The sequence below is a fragment of the Salvelinus sp. IW2-2015 genome, linkage group LG16 (assembly GCF_002910315.2).
Source record: "Salvelinus sp. IW2-2015 linkage group LG16, ASM291031v2, whole genome shotgun sequence".
Taxonomy (NCBI): domain Eukaryota; kingdom Metazoa; phylum Chordata; class Actinopteri; order Salmoniformes; family Salmonidae; genus Salvelinus; species Salvelinus sp. IW2-2015.
Window position 1 is genome coordinate 6,052,486 of NC_036856.1, and position 19,091 is coordinate 6,071,576.

General features: G+C 43.0%; 1 protein-coding gene across 3 annotated transcripts in view; it reads right to left on the bottom strand.

Moving 5' to 3' along the window:
• LOC111975625 (choline transporter-like protein 5-B) overlaps window positions 1-16,114 on the bottom strand; it is a 57,598-nt gene extending 41,484 nt beyond the window's left edge. For all 3 annotated transcript variants that reach the window (XM_024004054.3, XM_024004056.2, XM_024004055.2), the window contains exon 1: window positions 15,969-16,114. In XM_024004054.3, coding sequence (XP_023859822.1) covers window positions 15,969-16,005 — 37 coding nt within the window. In that variant the 5' untranslated portion in view covers window positions 16,006-16,114. The remainder of the gene's footprint in view (window positions 1-15,968) is intronic.
• Between the last annotated feature and the right edge of the window lie 2,977 nt (window positions 16,115-19,091).

Sequence of the window (19,091 nt, forward strand, 5' to 3'; positions counted from 1 at the left end):
CGAGCAGGACAAGACATTGGAACGTTCCCCAGAGTTGCAGTTGGACAAATCACCTGAGACCAACAATGCTCTACTTCCTGAGACCACCAGTCCGGGACGACCTCCTCCTGTGAAGTCTCCACAAAAGGACTTTGTTTCACCATCAAGGGGTGAAGATCTGGTGGCACCAGCTACACCACCTCTGAGACACTCTATTAGAGAGAGACYTCCGCCAGACTTTTTTAGATCCTAAAGGAGATCATTTTTGAAAAAATGTAAATAAGAAAATAGCATAGCTCAGAAAGGAATTAAATTGGGTTATTAGCTTTAAAGGGGGGGAATGTAGTAACTTGGTATATTTATGTTTACCAATAGATGGCAGTATTGACTCAAGACYGGGGTTTGCTTCCCGCTATCCGTAGCTATTTCCTATATAACTATGATTTAAGAAAGCTTCAGGTAGCTTAAGCCAGGTGCATTAGAGAACGTAATTCTAAGTTACAATTAAATACTAAACTGTACTTAAGTCTCATGAGTCATAACTCTAAGAAGCCTTTAAGGATACTACAGTTACTTAGGTGACTTGTTTTGCCCATTTTAACATTCAATCGAACAGTAACTGAATGCCTCAATGCCTGTCTGCCTGCTTTATATAACAAGRCACAACCATTTTCCTAAACGGGGTGGTGTACCTAAAGAAATTGGCCGGTGAGTATTATAGGAGAGCCTCAACTAGACAGTCTTCATTTCAGTCAGGCCGATTCCAAACAGTGCTAAAGTAAGCTGAGTGGTGGGAAGCAACTTCAAAATGCTTGTGCTGGAGCCTTTCCAAACGTAACAGCCCGGCGTGGAGTGATAAAGCTCAGCGCTTCAGTGAAAATAATTTGAGGGTGTTTTTCATCATGTTGTATTTCAAGTTTTTTTGGTGGAAGAGAAAATAATGCTGTTATCCCTCTACTGGAGCCCTCCTGATGGGGCTGGTTGTAATAGTGTAGACTTATGGAGACAGTTAGTGCCCAAACTGATTCACCAGGCAAATAGTCTGTCTGATTCTGCATGATTTATCAATTAATTCAGTCAGTTCTTGGTCTAGTTCCATGTGAGAGCAATGTAGATATAGCAGAAACAAAAATGTATCTTATTACTGGGAAAAAAACTACTGGGCAAAGATCTTTTCAAAATCACTGTAAATGTGACCTTTTACTGAACTGAATTGTGTCATTATCCTTGGTAGGACTGGATGTCCTTGGTAGAGGACTGTGATAGGGCTGAAGAGGCTTTGTAAAAGGCTAGAAAGGGATGCCAGACTGAATGTATTRGTGTCTGTTATAAAATCATTATTCGGGGATGAGTTAAGGCCACAAAAACAGCAGTATATTCCTTGATTAAATGCWTCTTTATGGAGATATATTGGGCTTTTGTATTTTTGGTTGTCCTTATATACACTGTTGTCAATGTCAACACAAGTACAGTATGGCACTGTTTCCCCCTGCTCACRCTCATCTCTCTCCCCTCTTCCTCCGACTTTCTCAGCCTTTCCCCATAAACACATCCAGTACACAGACACAACAACACAGGCGGACACAGGCACCAGTGTCCTCATGTTCCACTATGTAACACAGGCTTCTTTCATAGGGTGGCCAGGCAAACGGCTCCACCACTGCAGGTGCAGCGCCTGGGTTGGAGCTGAGACGCCTTTCAGTTGGCCTTTTCCATTCTGCCCATTCATGAACATAATTAGACAGGGAGTGACTGGCTGCAGAATGTCGGGTGTTTCTCATCTTCGAGGGTCGGGTGTTCCTCAACCCCTTTCACCCTTCTTTCAGCATGGTGTCATGCAGAAAAAAATCTTCAACGTTCTGCATTGCAAATATCAACAACTTAGCAAAGCAAGCACAGCGTGCAGGTTTGAGAGAACGTCTCTTTTCATTCATATTTGATGAGGCAAAGCCCTCAGCAGATCCATAGGAGTCTCGACGTTTCAGCCTTATTCTAAAATAGATTTTTTTTTTTATTCCTCATCAATCTACACACAATGCCACATATTGACAAAGCAAAAACAGGTTTTAAGAAATTTGAAATATAACTTTTAAATAAGTATTCAGACTCATTACTGAGTACTTTGTTGAAGCACCTTTGGCAGCGATTACAGCATTGAGTCTTTTTCAGTTTCTCCCATTCTTCTCTGCAGATCCTCTCAAGCTCTGTCAGGTTGGATGGGGAGCGTTGCTGCACAGTTATTTTCAGGTCTCCAGAGATGTTCGATCGGGTTCAAGTCTGGGCTCTGGCTGGGCCACTCAAGGACATTCAGAGACTTGTCCCGAAACCACTCCTGCCTTGTTGTCTTGGCTGTGCGCTTAGGGTCGTTGTCCTGTTGGAAGGTGAACCTTCACCCCAGTCTGAGGTCTTCAGTGCTCTGAAGCAGGTTTTCATCAAGGATCTCTCTTCAGTTTGCTCRGTTCATCTATGCCTCGATCCGGACTAGTCTCCCAGTCCCTGCCGCTGAAAAACATCCCCACAGCATGATGCTGCCCCTACCATGCTTCACCGTAGGGKTGGTGCTATGTTTCCTCCAGCTGTTTCCTCCAGCTCAATCTTGGTTTCATCAGACCAGATAATCTTGTTTCTCATGGTCTGAGGGTCTTTAGGTGACTTTTGGCAAACTCCAAGCGTGCTGTCATGAGCCTTTTACTGAGGAGTGGCTTCCGTCCGGCCACTCTACCATAAAGGCCTAACATAAAGGCCTAATCTTTTTGATTTGGTCCTGRCGTACATACCTACACGTACACTACGGTCATAAGACGCAGGCCTCCTTACTGTCCCTAGAATTTCTAAGCATACAGCTGGAGGCAGGGCTTTCTCCTATAGAGCTCAATTTTTATGGAATGGTCTGCCTATCCATGTGAGAGACGCAGACTCGGTCTCAACCTTTAAGTCTTTATTTTATTGAAGTCCTATGATTGAGTGTAGTCTGGCCCAGGAGTGTGAAGMTGAACGGAAAGGCACTGGAGCAACGAACCACCCTTGCTGTCTCTGCCTGGCCGGTTCCCCTCTCTCCACTGGGATTCTCTGCCTCTAACCTTGTTACAGGGGCTGAGTCACTGGCTTACTGGTGCTCTTCCATGCTGTCCCTAGGAGGGGTGCGTCACWTGAGTGGGTTAAGTCACTGAAGTGATCTACCTGTCCGGGTTGGCGCCCCCTCCCCCTTGGGTTGTGCCGTGGGGGAGATCTTTGTGGGCTATACTCTGCCTTGTCTCAGGATGGTAAGTTGGTGGTTGAAGATATCCCTCTAGTGGTGTGGGGGCTGAGCTTTGGCAAAGTGGGTGGGGTTATATCCTGCCTGTTTGGCCCTGTCCGGGGGTATCGTTGGACTGGSCCACAGTGTCTCCCGACCCCTCCTGTCTCAGCCTCCAGTATTTATGCTGCAGTAGTTTGTGTCGGGGGCTAGGGTCAGTCTATTATATCTGGAGTATTTCTCCTGTCTTATCCGGTGTCCTGTGTGAATTTAAGTATACTCTCTCTAATTCTCTCTTTCTTTCTCTCTCGGAGGACCTGAGCCCTAGGACCATGCCTCAGGACAACCTGGCCTGATGACTCCTTGCTGTCCCCAGTCCACCTGGTCGTGCTGCTGCTCGTTTCAACTGTTCTGCTTGCGGCTATGGAACACTGACCTGTTCACCGGACGTGCTACCTGTCCCAGACATGCTGTTTTCAACTCTCTAGAGACAGCAGGAGCGGTAGAGATACTCTTAATGATCGGCTATGACAAGCCAACTGACAATTACTCCTGAGGTGCTGACCTGTTGCACCCTCGACAAACACTGATTATTATTATTTGACCCTGCTGGTCATCTATGAACATCTTGGCCATGTTCTGTTATAATCTCCACCCGGCACAGCCAGAGGAGGACTGGCCACCCCTCATAGCCTGGTTCCTCTCTAGGTTTCTTCCTAGGTTCTGGCCTTTCTAGGGAGTGTTTCCTAGCCACCGTGCCTCTACACCTGCATTGCTTGCTGTTTGGGGTTTTAGGCTGGGTTTCTGTACAGAACTTTGTGACATCAGCTGATGTAAGAAGGGCTTTATAAATAAATGTYATTGATGGATTGATTGATTGGTGGAGTGCTGCAGAGATGGTTGTCCTTCTGGAAGGGTCTCCCATATCCACAGAAGAACTCTAGAGCGCTGTCAAAGTGACCATCGGGTTCTTGGTTACCTTCTTTTTTACTCTGACAAGCACTGTCAACTGTGGGACCTTAAACAGGTGTGTGCTTTTCCAAATCATGTCCAATCAATTGAATTTACCACAGGTGGACTCCAATCAAGTTGTAGAAACATCTCAAGGATCATCAAGGMAAACAGGATGCACCTGAGCTCAATTTCAAGTCTCATAGCAAAGGGTCTGAATACTCATGTAAATAAGGTATTTATGTTTTTATTTTTAATACATTTCAAAAATGTTCTAAACCTGTTTTTGCTTAGTCATTATGGGGTATTGTGTGTAGATTGCTGAGGAATTTGTTTTATTTAATCCATTTTAGAAGGCTGTAACGTAACAAAATGTGGAAAAAGTCAGGGGGATTGAATACTTTCCGAAGGCACTGTATATTTTTTGTAGCTGTCTATTTACCACCACAAACCAATGTAGACACTAAGACTGCACTCAACAAGCTGTATAAGCAAAACTAGAAAATGCTCAGAGGCGGCGCTCCTAGTGACCGGGAACTTTAATGCAGGAAAACTTAAATCCGTTTTACCTCATTTCTACCAGCAACCAATGAAAAAAAAAAAAAAAAACTCTAGACCACCTTTACACCACACACAGAGACATGTACAAAGCTCTCCGTTMCCCTCCATTTGGCAAATCTTACCATAATTCTATCCTGCAAAGCGCTACAGAGGGTAGTGCGTACGGCCCATTACGTCACCGGGGCCAAGTTTCCTGCCATCTAGGACCTCTATACCAGGCAGTGTCAGAGGAAGACCCTAAAAATTGCCAAAGAATCCAGCCACTCTAGCAATACACTGTTCTCRCTGCTACCGCACAGCAAACGSTACCGGAGCATCAAGTCTAGGTCCAAAAGGCCCCTCAACAGCTTCTTCCCTCAAGCCATAAGATGGGTGAACAGCTAATCAAATGCCTACCCGGACTATTTGCATTGACCCCCCCCTCCCCTTTTTTACGCTGCTGCTACTCACGGTTTATTATCTATGCATAGTCACTTTACCCCTACCTACATGTACATATTACAATACACCCGGTACCGGTACATCCTGTGTATATAGCCTCATTATTGTGTTACTTCTTTAAACTTTAGGTTATTTAGTAAATATTTTCTTAACTCTTATTTTRCTTAAAACTGCATTGTTGGTTAAGGGCTTGTCAGTAAGCATTTCACGGTAAGGTCTACCTGTACCTGTTGTGTTCGGTGCACGTGACAAATACAATTCCACTTGATTTGATTTGAAAACAGTAGCAGTTCTTTGAGGCTCATCTTCTTCTCTCTGGCCTGTATACTGTATCGACCCGGTCTGTCTGTGTTCTGTCATAACACTCCACCAAACCTAACTTATCACAAGCTTGCGACACCAAGGGTCAAGAGAGCGGATTTTTAGGGCAGACCTTCGGCTTCAAAGTGCTATTAGTATATTAGATATTAGTAAACCCCACCGAACGTGCGAGCACGCACACACACACACAGTGAGAATGGCCTTAACATAAAAGCACACTGAGCCTCACATTGGGTGCAGCATGCTGATCACACTACCCACTCTCCCTGCTATGGCCCAACCTAAATAAAGGATTTGGAATCCCTCACAGAAGAAATCAAAGCAGTCTAAACACTCTAGAGGGCTGTATTATATTTCAGTTTATTAGGACATGCATACACAACCGCCCTCTCTCTCACAGCACTGTTCCCTCTCTCTCTCACTAATGTCACAGACTTTTCAAGGTGTATCTACTCCTTTAACAAACTACAACTCCCAAATGTCTGCACTTATATCACAGACTCCTGAGTCCTCACTCAGCTTAACTCAATTCCCCCAATAGATCCTCTGCCTATGCAGGAATCAAATCCACAACTCTGGCTTAACAACCACCATGCTCCAACCAACTGAGCCACCAGAACCACAGATGCACTGTGGCTGGCATATCTGGAGTGGACTCCAGATATGAGTGAGTACATCAACATATGAGCAATATTTAAACAGCCCGCTGTTCCAAAACAGTAAGCCACCACACTGACATCCACTCTGTAGGGGGAGAGAGGCAGCAGMGCACAGGGCGGGCTCCCCCAGGGGGTTAGGGTTAGCATTTCAGTGTCGGCCTCTGACAGCTAGCCTGCAGCAGACAGAGCCAGAGTAGAGAGGAAGAGAGGCAAGCAGGCAGTGTGTTTGGGGGACTGTGACCTTGGCTACTTGTTTGATGTAGCAGGGTGTGATGGGAGGGGGGAAAAAGCTAGGTKCCCAGGCATGTCAGTAGCAGCCCTGTTTTCCTGTGAAATGAGTCTCATGCTGGACCAGTGACAGGCTCAACTGGCTTTGGTTTGGGTTTATATGGATTTTAGGGGTGAGACGCGGGAACGACGTCTGTTTATTTATCCCGATTCACCTTCGGCGGCTTGTGTAATATGTAGGTTTGGGGAGAGGCACCACAGCTTAAACGCTAGATCAAGTACACACACACGCATGCAATGTTCTTCCTTTATTGCTATTAACACTACATATTGCATTACAGACTAAATCCTCTCCCTAATACAGTGATCAAATCATATGTYATTGGTCACATACACGTATTTAGCAGATGTTTTTGCYGGTGTAGCGAAATACTTGTGTTCCTAGCTCCAACAGTYCAGTAGTATCTAACAATTCACAGCAATACAKACGGCAAGCGGTACCAGAGCGCCAAGTCTAGGTCCAAGAGGCTTCTAAACATCTTCTACCCCCAAGCCATAAGACTCCTGACCATCTAATCAAATGTGACACTTCAATGACGTGCACAACAACTCTCTAATATCAGTCTGTTGCCAATTTGACTAAAGCTGCATGTGGCGTTACAGCCAGTACCCAAAACAATCACTTAGTTAACCTAATTGATTAAGTGACAGTAAGAATTGATTTTGGGGCCTTGAGGGAGGGCCAGCCTCTTAATGTGGTTAATGTTAATAAGAACCTCTTGGTGCTTATCCTCAGGCTAAGGGATTCTAGTAAGCCTATGCCTCTAGCGCTTTTTCCTTTCTCGCTCTCCTCTCTCTCAGTCATTTTCTAATTCACATCAGTGTGGAGTTGGCTGAGAACCCGGTATAATAGCATATCCCTGAAGTGTTTTACATAAGGCCCTCACCTCTGCAGCCCCACATASAGAATAAATAGCACGGGAGCAGCAATCGCTGACTTTCATCTCAGGATAATGATCCAGCTGTGTGCGGAATCTGTCGATAGACCTGAATCATTCGACACAGTGCATGCTCCACCCCAGTCATCATCACCACCGACCTCACAGTATCACAGACTCAAACAAAGACCTGAAGCTGTTTGCATGCTGTGATTGCAGCCGTCTCATTCACTCGGTCTTTGGGTTGTGCTTAATAAATCACTGTCATTGTAAGTTAGCCCAGCAGTCCAACACAGAGAGGGACTGTATCCGTGCTGCAAATTGGATATTGAAGCAACGCCTGTGTGCATAGCGTTGCCTGAAACAAAGAGACATAGTTGTCCATTTAGAGCCAACTCTGTTCAATTTGCGCAGGGTCAAGAAAAGGCAGTTCATGTTCGCCTGACTTGATACAACGTGAGTTTGTGGAAGTTTTTAACCGACTCAAGTCTGTCATCATCTCCAAAACGTCAGGCAACCGTGATAAGATCCACTGTTATAGTCTGAGAAAAGTGCTGAGGCATTTCACAGGGGAAGAACATAACCTTGGTCAAAATAATGAGTARGAGCACCATAAAGAGTAAATGAAGGTGTGTAGGAGTACCACACTGTGATACCATCAGTCTTCATATTGAGTGAGTGGTAGCAGAGAGCTGAGGCACTTAAAAGCCAATCATGGGTGTAAAAATGCCACACTCAGGCAAGCTGATCATGCGAGAAATGTGTTAATTATCAAGGTGCCCAGCTCATCATTTTTTGACGGTGAACGCTACTCTATCTAAATAGTCACTTAATAACCGTTTCTGATTGTCTGTGAAAAAGCACTGGAAGTGTGAAAGTTGGTGTGTGATAGAATGTGCACAAACTGAGCATGTCTGCAAGTGTGTATCGAATCAATGTGTATTGTTGCTTGCTTGCCTAGTGTGTGTGTGTGGGTGTGTGTGTGGGTGTGTGTGTGTCGCCATCTCATCCATTTCCATTTTGCTAGAGGCAGGTTGGTGAGGATGATAGACTTTTTACCCCTAGTATCCCTCTCTGCCTGTGAAAGACCATTTGGACAGGCTGGCTGACTGAGCAACAGCACCAGAGAGAGGCCATTTGGACAGAGCAGCTGACCTAAACATGGGGAGTCAGCACAACTCCATCCCATGCTCCACTGACTAAGTCTCCAACTGCCCAGGCTGCATTTAAAGACGCAGAGCCTCAATTCCCTTCTCAGATGGAGGAGCTTATTCCAATCCMTTTGATAAATTACAGCAACATGTTGCATTGGCACTCGAGTGATCAGGTAGTTTACACCATAAGCATACAAAAGTACAATCAAATGTTGAAACTTTGTTCAGATTGTTGTAGTAAAGCTTTCTCTCTAGCTCTGCTTCACCACTGTGTTAAAGGGATAGTTCAGGATTTTGTGTGAAGCCCTTTATCTACTTCCCCAGAGTCAGATGAACTTGTGGATACCATTTTTATGTTTCTGCGTCCAGTATGAAGGAATTTGGAGGTAGTTTTGCGAGACAGCGTTAACTAGCTTAGCACAAAGACATGCTAGCTTTTCCCGAAGACATCCAGTCTTTGCGCTAASATAGCGCTAACACTAGTTAGCAYTGGACGCAGAGACATAAAAATGGTACCATAAGTTCATCTGACTCTGGGGAAGCGGATAAAGGGCTTCATTGCCAAAATCCCGACTTATCCCGTTAAAGTGTGGGCTGAATCCTGAGTTTGGGGTAAGAGGTCAAACTCCAGCTGACATGATTGGCAGGGGCCTGGAGTCATGGGAACCGAGTGACACACAGGGTTAGTGTGGAGAGAGATGACAGACACTGCAGCTTTCCCATGAAGTCATACTGAGTACACCGACCATGTCACTCACAAACAACAACAATTAGGTCTACTATATACACTCCCCTACGTATTTATTTAGAATTTGGCTCTATACTTTGGCTCTATAACTCCAGCATTTTGTTTCATGAGGTAGCAGTACATAATGTCACCTTTTATTTGAGGATATTTTCATACATACAGTATCTTTTTTACCATTTAGAAATGAAAGCAAATTAAGTATCTAGTCCTTCCATTTGAAGGTGTCACAAGTATTTGGACAAATTCACTTATCGTGTATTACACTTAGTCAAACGTCTAGTATTTGGTCCCATATTCCTAGCACACAATGACGACATCAAGCTTGTGACTCGACCAACTTGTTGGATGGATTTGCAGTTTGTTTTGGTTGTGCTTCAGATGATGCTATGCCCAATAGAAATGAATGGCAAATAATGTATTGTGTCATTTTGGAGTCACTTTTATTGTAAATAAGAATAGAATATGTTTCTGAAGACTTCTACATTAACGTGGATGCTGCTATGATTAAGGAAAATCCTGAAAGAATCGTGAATAATGATGAGTGAGAAAGTAGCAGATGCATAAATATCATACAACCAAGAAAATCCTAACCTCTCCAGTTGGTGGTAATGGTGATAGGTTAGCATGTTATGGGGCATGACCTTTCTGCATCTATAACTTTCTCACTCATCATTATTCTCAATTKATTCATGATTATCTMRAATGATGGTAGCATCCACATTAAAGGMATACTTCAGGATTTTGGCAATGAAGCCCTTTGTCTCCTACACCAGAGTCAGATGAACTCGTGGATACCATTGTTAATGTTTCTGCGTCCAGTCTAAATCACGTTAGAGGTTAGTTGGGCAGCCAAGGCTAACTAGAAAGAGTTCAGAAACATATTCTATTCTTATTAACAATAAAAGAGTGGCTCTATGACACAATACATTATTTACCATTCATTTCTATTGGGCAAACATAATCCGAAACACAACCAAAACAACTGCAAATGCATCCTAATGTTTATAGAGTCACAGCTTGTTGTAGTCATTGCTGCTCTGAATATGGGCCAATACTAAATTTTTGATTCAATTGAATACACTATATGACACATTCAAATGGGGGGACTAGATACTTTTTCTTGCGACTGAATAGTGTATGTGAACCTTTGGATTTACTTGGATTTCTGCTGTAATTGGTCATCAAATTTGATCTGATCTTCATCTAATTCACAACAACAGACAAACACAGTCTGCTTAAGCTAATAACACACAAATTATTGTATTGTTCTTGTCTATATTGAATACATATTTAAACATTTCACAGTGTAGGTTGGAAAGTTGTGAACCCTTGGCTAATGACTTCTCAAAAGCTAATTGGAGTCAGGAGTCAGCTAACCTGGAGTCCATCATGAGACGAGATTGAGATGTTTGGTTAGAGCTGCTTGCCCTATAACAAAATTTGAGTTTGCTATTCACAGAAGCATTGCCTGATGTGAACCATGCCTCGAACAAAAGAGATCTCAGAAGACCTAAGATTAAAATTGTTGACTTGCATAAAGCTGGAAAGGGTTGCAAAAGTATCTCTAAAGCCTTGATGTTCATCAGTACACGGTAAGACAAATTGTTCTAATATTGGAGAAAGTTCAAACTGTTGCTACTTCGCCCTAGGAGTGGCGTCTTGCAAAGATGACTGCAAGAGCACGCGCAGAATGCTCAATGAGGTTAAGAAGAATCCTAGAGTGTCAGCTAAGACTAACAAAATTCTGGAACAGGTCAATCTCTGTTGACGGTCTACGATACGTAAACACTAAACAAGAATGGTGTTCATGGAGACACACGGAAGAGCCACTGCTGTCCAAAAAATGCTGCAGTTCTGAAGTTTGCAAAAGTGCACCTGGATGTTCCACAGCGCTACTGGAAAAATTGTTCTGTGGACAGATGAAACTACAGTTTGTTAGTTGTTGGAAGGAACACACAACAATATGTGTGGAGAAAAAAAGGCACAGCACCAAACTCAAAACCTCATCCCAACTGTAAAGTATGGTGGAGGGAGCGTCATGGTTTGGAGATGCTTTGCTGCTCAGGCCTGGAGCTTGCTATCATGACAACAAAATGTATTCAAGTTTATAAAGATTTTGCAGGAGGCTATCTGTCGCCAATTGAAGCTCAACAGAAGTTGGGTGATGCAACAGGACAACGACCCAAACACGAGAAGTAAATCAAACAAGAAAAATACGCTTCAACAAAAGAAATATGCTTCTGGAGTGGCAAAGGAGGGTTAACAGTTATTAAATCAGGGTTCACATACTTTTCCCACCTGCACTGTGAATGTCTACACGGTGTGTTCTAATAGAATAAACTTATAATTGTTAGTGTGTTATTAGTTTAATCAGACTGTTTTGTCTTTGTTTGTGAATTAGATGAAGATCAGATCACATTTTATGACCAATTTATCCAGAAATCAGGTATTTCCAATGGGTTCACTACTTTTTCTTGCCACTGTATATACACACATTCACTTACAGTGTTTTCAATTTAGTACAAGTTTAGTATTTGGGTCTACTCATAGCATGCAATGACATCCCAGCTTCTGATAAAAACTCGTTGGATGCATTTGCAGTTGTTTTGGTTGTGTTCCGGATGATGTTGTGCCCAATAGAAATGAATGGTAAATAAGGTATTGTGACATATTGGAGTCACTTTTAATGTTAATAAAGAATAGAATATGTGCAGTACAGTCAAAAGTTTGGACACACGACACATCCCTGGGTTGCGAGCGACTGGAACGAAGCTGCAACAACACTCAATCTTTTCATTCAAAGCAATCAAATCAAATTGTATTAGTACAATGCGCCGGATACCAGGTGTAGACCTTACAGTGAATGCTTATTGCGAGCTCTAATCAACAATGGAATTTAAAAAAATTGCAAAAATGCAAATAAGAATAAAAGTAACAAGTAATTAAAGAGCAGCAGTAAAATACAAATAGCGAGACAATATACAGGGGGGTACCGGTACAGAGTCAATGTGTGGGAGACCGTTTAGTTGAGGTAATATGCACATGTAGGTAGAGTTATTCATTAAAGTGACTATGCATAGAATACAACAGAGAGTAGCAGAAGTGTAAAAGGGGGGGGGGGGGGGCAATGGTTATAGTCTGGGTGCCACTAAGGAATTGAAGCTCTCAACTTGCAGTTGGTCAGCGCATGCAGCGCAGTACACGTCCTGGTAATCCGTCTGGCCCTGCGGCCTTGTGAATGTTGACCTGTTTAAAAGTCTTACTCACATCGGCTGCGTAGAGCGTGATCACAAAGTRTTKCGGAACAGCTGGTCCTCTCATGCATGTTTCAGTGTTATTTGCCTCGTGTCACTGGGCAGCTCCCGGCTGTGCTTCCCTTTGTAGTCTGTAATGGCTTGCAAGCCCTGCCACATCCGATGAGAGTCAGAGCCGATGTAGTACGATTCGATCTTTGTCCTGTATTGACGCTTTGCCTGTTTGATGGTTTGTCAGAGGGCATAGCGGGATTTCTTATAAGCTTCCGGGTTAGAGTCCTGCTCCTTGAAAGCGGCAGGTCTAGCCTTTAGGTCAGTGTGGATGTTGCCTGTAATCCATGGCTTCCGGTTGGGGTATGTACGTACAGTCACTTTGGGGACTATGTCATCGATGCACTTATTGATGAAGCCAATGACTGATGTGGTGTACTCCTCAATGCCATCGGAGGAATCCCAGAACATATTCCAGCCTGTGCTAGCAAAACAGTCCTGTTGCTTAGCATCTGCTTTATCTGACCACTTTTTTATTGATCGAGTCGCTGGTGCTTCCTGCTTGAAATTTTGCTTGTAAGCAGGAATCATGAAGATAGAATTATGGTCAGATTTGCCAAATGGAGGGTGAGGGAAAGATTTGTATGCGTCTCTGTGTGTGGAGTAAAGGTGGCCCAGAGTTTTTTTCCCCTCTGGTTTCATGTTTAACATGCTGATAGAAATTTGGTAAAACTGATTTAAGTTTGCCTGCATTAAAGTCCCCGGGCTACTAGGAGCYCCGCCTCTGGGTGAGCGTTTTCTTGTTTGCTTATGGCGGAATACTGCTCATTCAGTGTGGTCTTAGTGCCAGCATCAGTCTGTGGTGGTATGTAGACAGCTACGAAAAATACAGATGTAAACAKTCTAGGTAGATAGTGTAGTCTACAGCTTATCATGAGATACTCTACCTCAGGCGAGCAAAACCTTGAGACTTCCTTAGATATTGTGCACCAGCTGTTATTTACAAAAATTGAGCACACAGTCAAGCAATGTCCATAGACAAACATCGGCAGTAGAATGGCCTTACTGAAGAGCTCAGTGACTTTCAACATGGCACCATCATAAGATGCCACCTTTCCAACAAGTCAGTTCATAACATTTCTGCCCTGCTAGAGCTGCCCTGGTCAACTGGAAGTGCTGTTTTTGTGAAGTGGAAACGTCTAGGAGCAACAACAGCTCAGCCGCGAAGTGGTAGGCCACACAAYCTCACAGAACGGAACCTCCATCTGTCCTCGGTTGCAACACTCACTACCAATTTCCAAACTGCCTCTGGAAGCAACGTCAGCACAAGAACTGTTCGTCTGGWGCTTCATGAAATGGCTCTCCATGGCCGAGCAGCCGCACACAAGCCTAAGATCACCATGCGCAATGCCAAGCGTCGGCTGGTGTTGTGTAAAGCTCGCCGCCATTGGACTCTGGAGCAGTGGAAACGCGTTCTCTGGAGTAATGAATCAGGCTTCACCATATGGCAGTCCGACGTACAAACCTGGGTTTGGCGGATGCCAGGAGAACGCTACCTGCCCGAATGCATAGTGCTAACTGTAACGTTTGGTGGAGGAGGAATAATGGTCTGGGGATGTTTTTCATGGTTCGGCCTAGGCCCCTTAGTTCCAGTGAAGGGAAATCTTAATGCTACAGCATACAATGACATTCTAAACGATTCTGTGCTTCCAACTTCAAATCAAATGTTATTTGTCACATGCGCCGAATACAACAGGTGAAATGCTTACTTACAAGCCCTAACAACAATGCAGTTTCAAAAATGTATTAAAAAAATAAGAATAAGAAATAAAAGTAACAAATAATTAAAGACCAGCAGTAAAATAACAATAGCAAGGCTATATACAGAGGGTACCGGTGGCAACAGTTTGGGGAAGGACCTTTCCTGTTTCAGCATGACAAAGCCCCCGTGCACAAAGCGAGGTCCATACAGAAATGGTTAGTCGAGATCGGTGTGGAAGAACGTGACTGGCTTGCACAGAGCCTTGAACTCAACCTCATCGAACACCTTTGGGATGAATTAGGACACCGACTGTGAGCCAGGCCTAATCGCCCAACATCAGTGCCCGACCTCACTAATGCTCTRGTGGCTGAATGGAAGCATATCCCTGCAGAAATGTAGGGAAATGTATAGAGCCAAATAAAAAAAATTGCTTCACTGTCCAAATAAATACGAGGGAAGTCTAGCCTACCTTTGCCTGTTGTCTCAAAGACTACATTGTCGATAYGATACTGTATGTGTTCAGATAAGCTGCTTGGACTGGGCTGGCTCACACACTGGTCTTGTGACTCATTCAGCTATTATATGGATGACCCAATGATAATGATTGACCATGCACAGTAATGATTGATTATAATGAGGGTCAAGCCATCCTATAAATCATGACTGTAAAATCACTACTTATAAGATGTTGTGACATGTACTTTCTGTAATAACAACAGACATGAGTAAAATAGCCTTCAGTGTATTGACTATTACTCTGTAATTACATAAGCCACAGCTAGAGCTTACATATCTCTGCCTGCAATACTGTAGCAGTGCTCCTTTGTCTAATAATCTGCGGTAAACTGTGTTATTACCGTATTACTGCTCATAAAAGCTGTCATTTCACACTTGAAATACTGTAGTTATCTGGCTTCTATGGCATCTGGCACGAGTCCAGGATTATATCGTTTTCATAAACAACCTAACAAAGGGGACCAGCTAATGGACAGTAAATCTGCCCAGAGATTGAATATCCATATGCCAACCATTCAGAAAACTGTCACTTAGGGACAAAGGGAAACATATATTGTCTTTACACTGTTTGCCTATTTGCCAAATAACAATGGACATTGTTTATGAGCATTGTTTATCTTGGCTTTCAGATGCAATTCACTTGTTTTCTTAATGAAAGCAATACATTTAAGTCATCTATTGTCAATCGTTGAACAGGAAAATGGAAAGTTTCAATAATCATTTGAATTTAACTAGAGTATGTGTTTAAAACTGTAACAATAACCTTTGTACCAATATGTTTGTGTACACTGCACGCCAAGTGTTAATCCCCAAGAGGGTGCACTGTGTTCTGTGATCAACAAAAGCAGAGTTCCATAGCAAACTATAATAGAAAGTTTCACTTGTGTTATATTTCATGACTGGKGTGAATTAAACAATATCATGGCATTATTATATCCAGTAGGCCTACTTTCGAAATTAAAATATATATTTTTTTGTAGCCTTCACTCATGGTTAATTCGGCATCCAGTTTTGTAACAAAGTATCGCTTTATATGAGCGTTACATTTGCATAATATTGTATTGTATCTTGCTTCAATGTTACATTTAGAAAATCTGTGCTAGCGCCAGAAGCGACCCAATAACAAAAGTCAGAATAGCGTTCGAAGCATACTGTTGTAGGCTATCCTTTGTCATGTCTTGAAGAAAGAACGGTTGCCGACATTAAACAAAGACGAAGGTGGCGACTCACCATAGTATGAKGGAGGAATGTCCGTCTTCCTAGCCATTGCACCTCAGACAGGAGATTCTGCAGATATCATATGAGGATGTGAATAGCGTTTTAATGGCCCAGTCTACGTAAATACAGTAGCCTACCTCGAGCCCTTGGTATGAGCTGTCTCCGCCACGCAGCTGAGCGAGCCGTGTTTACAGCACGAGAGAGCGTCATCAACCGTGTGATAAAACACTCTTAAAGGAGACGCATACAGAGACTGGCACCAAGGTAGGCCACACTGATGCAAATAAAAATCGTTAGACACTGAAATCCTCGATATAGCCCTGATTCACACTTGACACAGTCACCATAATCTATATTGTGAATGTATTAGTAAAATTGGAAAGCAAATGTATCAATCAAATGTATTTATAAAGCCCTTCTTCATCACTGATGTCACAAAGTGCTGTACAGAAACCCAGCCTAAACCCCCAAACAGCAAGCAATGCAGGTGTAGAAGCACGGTGGCTAGGAAAACTCCCTAGAAAGGCCGGGACCTAGGAAGAAACCTAGAGAGGAACCAGACTATGAGGGGTGGCCAGTCCTCTTCTGGCTGTGCTGGGTGGAGATTATAACAGAACATGGCCAAGATGTTCAAATGTTCATAGATGACCAGCAGGGCCAAATAATAATAATGACAGTGGTTGTAGTGGGTGCAACAGGTCAGCACCTCAGGAGTAAATGTCAGTTGGCTTTTTTTTTGAGTGAGTGATACGAGAAAAATTTAAAAAGATAATTTATTTGATGAAATCTATAGCTAGCTATAGGTTGACTGATATAGTAGGTCCATATCCAGTCAGCTCTATTGCTAATATCCACCAGAAGTTGAATGGATTGATAGCATATAACCTAATTCTGTGGCCTATACTTAGAGCTTTCTCTCAGAAACTTTCACTATTTACTGTGCAGCATCCCTTGACTTTGACATGGACCCTTTGTGGAGATTCACTGTCCTCTGCAGGGATTCTTGTGGCAGCACAGATCCCATCTCTGCCTGCCAGTATTTGGGAGAAATGTCATGTTAGGGTCAAGGCAAAGCAATGGCTATAAGTGTTAAGCTCAAGTAAAGTATCCAATTACAATTACCAGTCTTGAATGACACAAAGTCTGTACCCCTAACAGTTAAGAGTGGTTTGAGATAGTCCTCACATAGAGCTCCTTTAAGCATGTGACATCCAGTGGAGAAAAGTGGTGTTGAGCTGAGAGTGTCCATCGCAGTGTGACAAGTTAATTATCGAGTGACTCTCCATTGCTCAAATTCTTTGGGAACGTCACACACAACACACACACACACACACAACACACACACACACACACACACACACACACAACACCACACACACACAACACACACACACACACACACACACACACACACACACACACACACTGTCCTCTGCAGGGCTTCTTGTGGCAGCACAGATCCCATCTCTGCCTGACAGTATTTGGGAGAAATGTCATGTTAAGGTCAAGGCAAAGCAATGGCTATAAGTGTTAAGCTCAAGCAAAGTATCCAATTAGCATTACTAGTCTTGAATGACACAAAGTCTGTACCCCTAACCAGTTAAGAGTGGTTTGAGATAGTCCTCACATAGAGCTCCTTTAAGCATGTGACATCCAGTGGAGAAAAGTGGTGTTGAGCTGAGAGTGTCCATCGCAGTATGACAAGTTAATTATCGAGTGACTCTTACCATTGCTCAAATTCTTTGGGAACGTCACACACACACACACACACACACACACACACAACACCACCAACACCACACACACACACCACCACACACACACACACACACACACACACACACACACACACAAAAACAGTAGATGAGCATGACCAGAAGTGGCAGCAGAGGGTAGAAAAATCCATAAACATACTGTAGGTTTGGTACTGGCAGGATGTAATGTGCATATCTGCCTATTTGTACTGAATATACAACTTCTTTATCATTATTTTACAACCATACCCTGTGTTCAAATGAGAATCTGTTTTAAAGGGATGGTTTATCCAAATTCAAGATTACATATTGTTCCTTACCCTATAAGCAGTCTATGGACAAGGTATGACAGCAATCCATGTTTTGGTTTAGTTCCCTGGCAATGTTCCCACATGCTAACGTTTTAGCATTTGTGTCACAAATCCCATTAAAGCGCATTATGTTCAAATCATGTATGAGTCAGTTGTTGAGCTTTCACAAAATTTGAGACACTTTCGACTATTCTGGATACTAGCGAAAAAATGTCTAATATCGGTACGATACACTTGAATGGGATTTGTGCAACAATGCTAAAATGTGCCATGGAAACAAACAAAGCATGGATTGCTGTTATACCTCTGACAAAGACTGTTCTGTTCTCTCTAATGCTGCCTTGTCGATGAGCACCGATTTAAAGTGACGACTAAAGTTTTCAGAAAAGCAATCAATAAAAAGAGACTTGATTCTCCCCCAGGCAGATTATATGGTGATTTTCTGATTCTGCTGGCACTGAAACGGGAGTTGCTTTATTCTCTTTGAAGACACTTTCACTCTAACATCCTGATTATCCTGGATATCAGAATGCATCAATCGGATTGAAGAATTTCAAATCCTCCACCGAACAAATAAAAAAATAACATCTCTGTATTATCAGTGGTGACCATCGTCATTCAGGGCAGGTGTTTTGAGCAACAACCTGTTTAGTAAAAATAATTTGTATACTGTTATAAATATAGAGTATCCAGTCAAACGTTTGGACATACCTACTCATTCAACGGGTTTTTTGTTCATTTGATTTACTATTTTCCAATGTGTGGAGAATATTATAGTGAAGACATCAAACTATAATAAATCACTATGGAATCATGTAGTAAACAAAAAAGTTTAAACAAATCAAGGTATAGTTGTAACATTTTAGATTCTTCAAAGTAGCCACGCCACCTTTTCCTTGATGACAGCTTTGCACCGATCTTGGCATTCTCTCAACCCATGCTTCATAAGGCTAGTCACTGGATATCACTCTTTTTCTCGCCTCCTTGGTTTTGACGCCTTGCCTGTCCTGACTCTGGCCGCCGCCTCCTGACATCTGCCTGCCCCTGAACGCTGCCTGGCCCGGACCTGG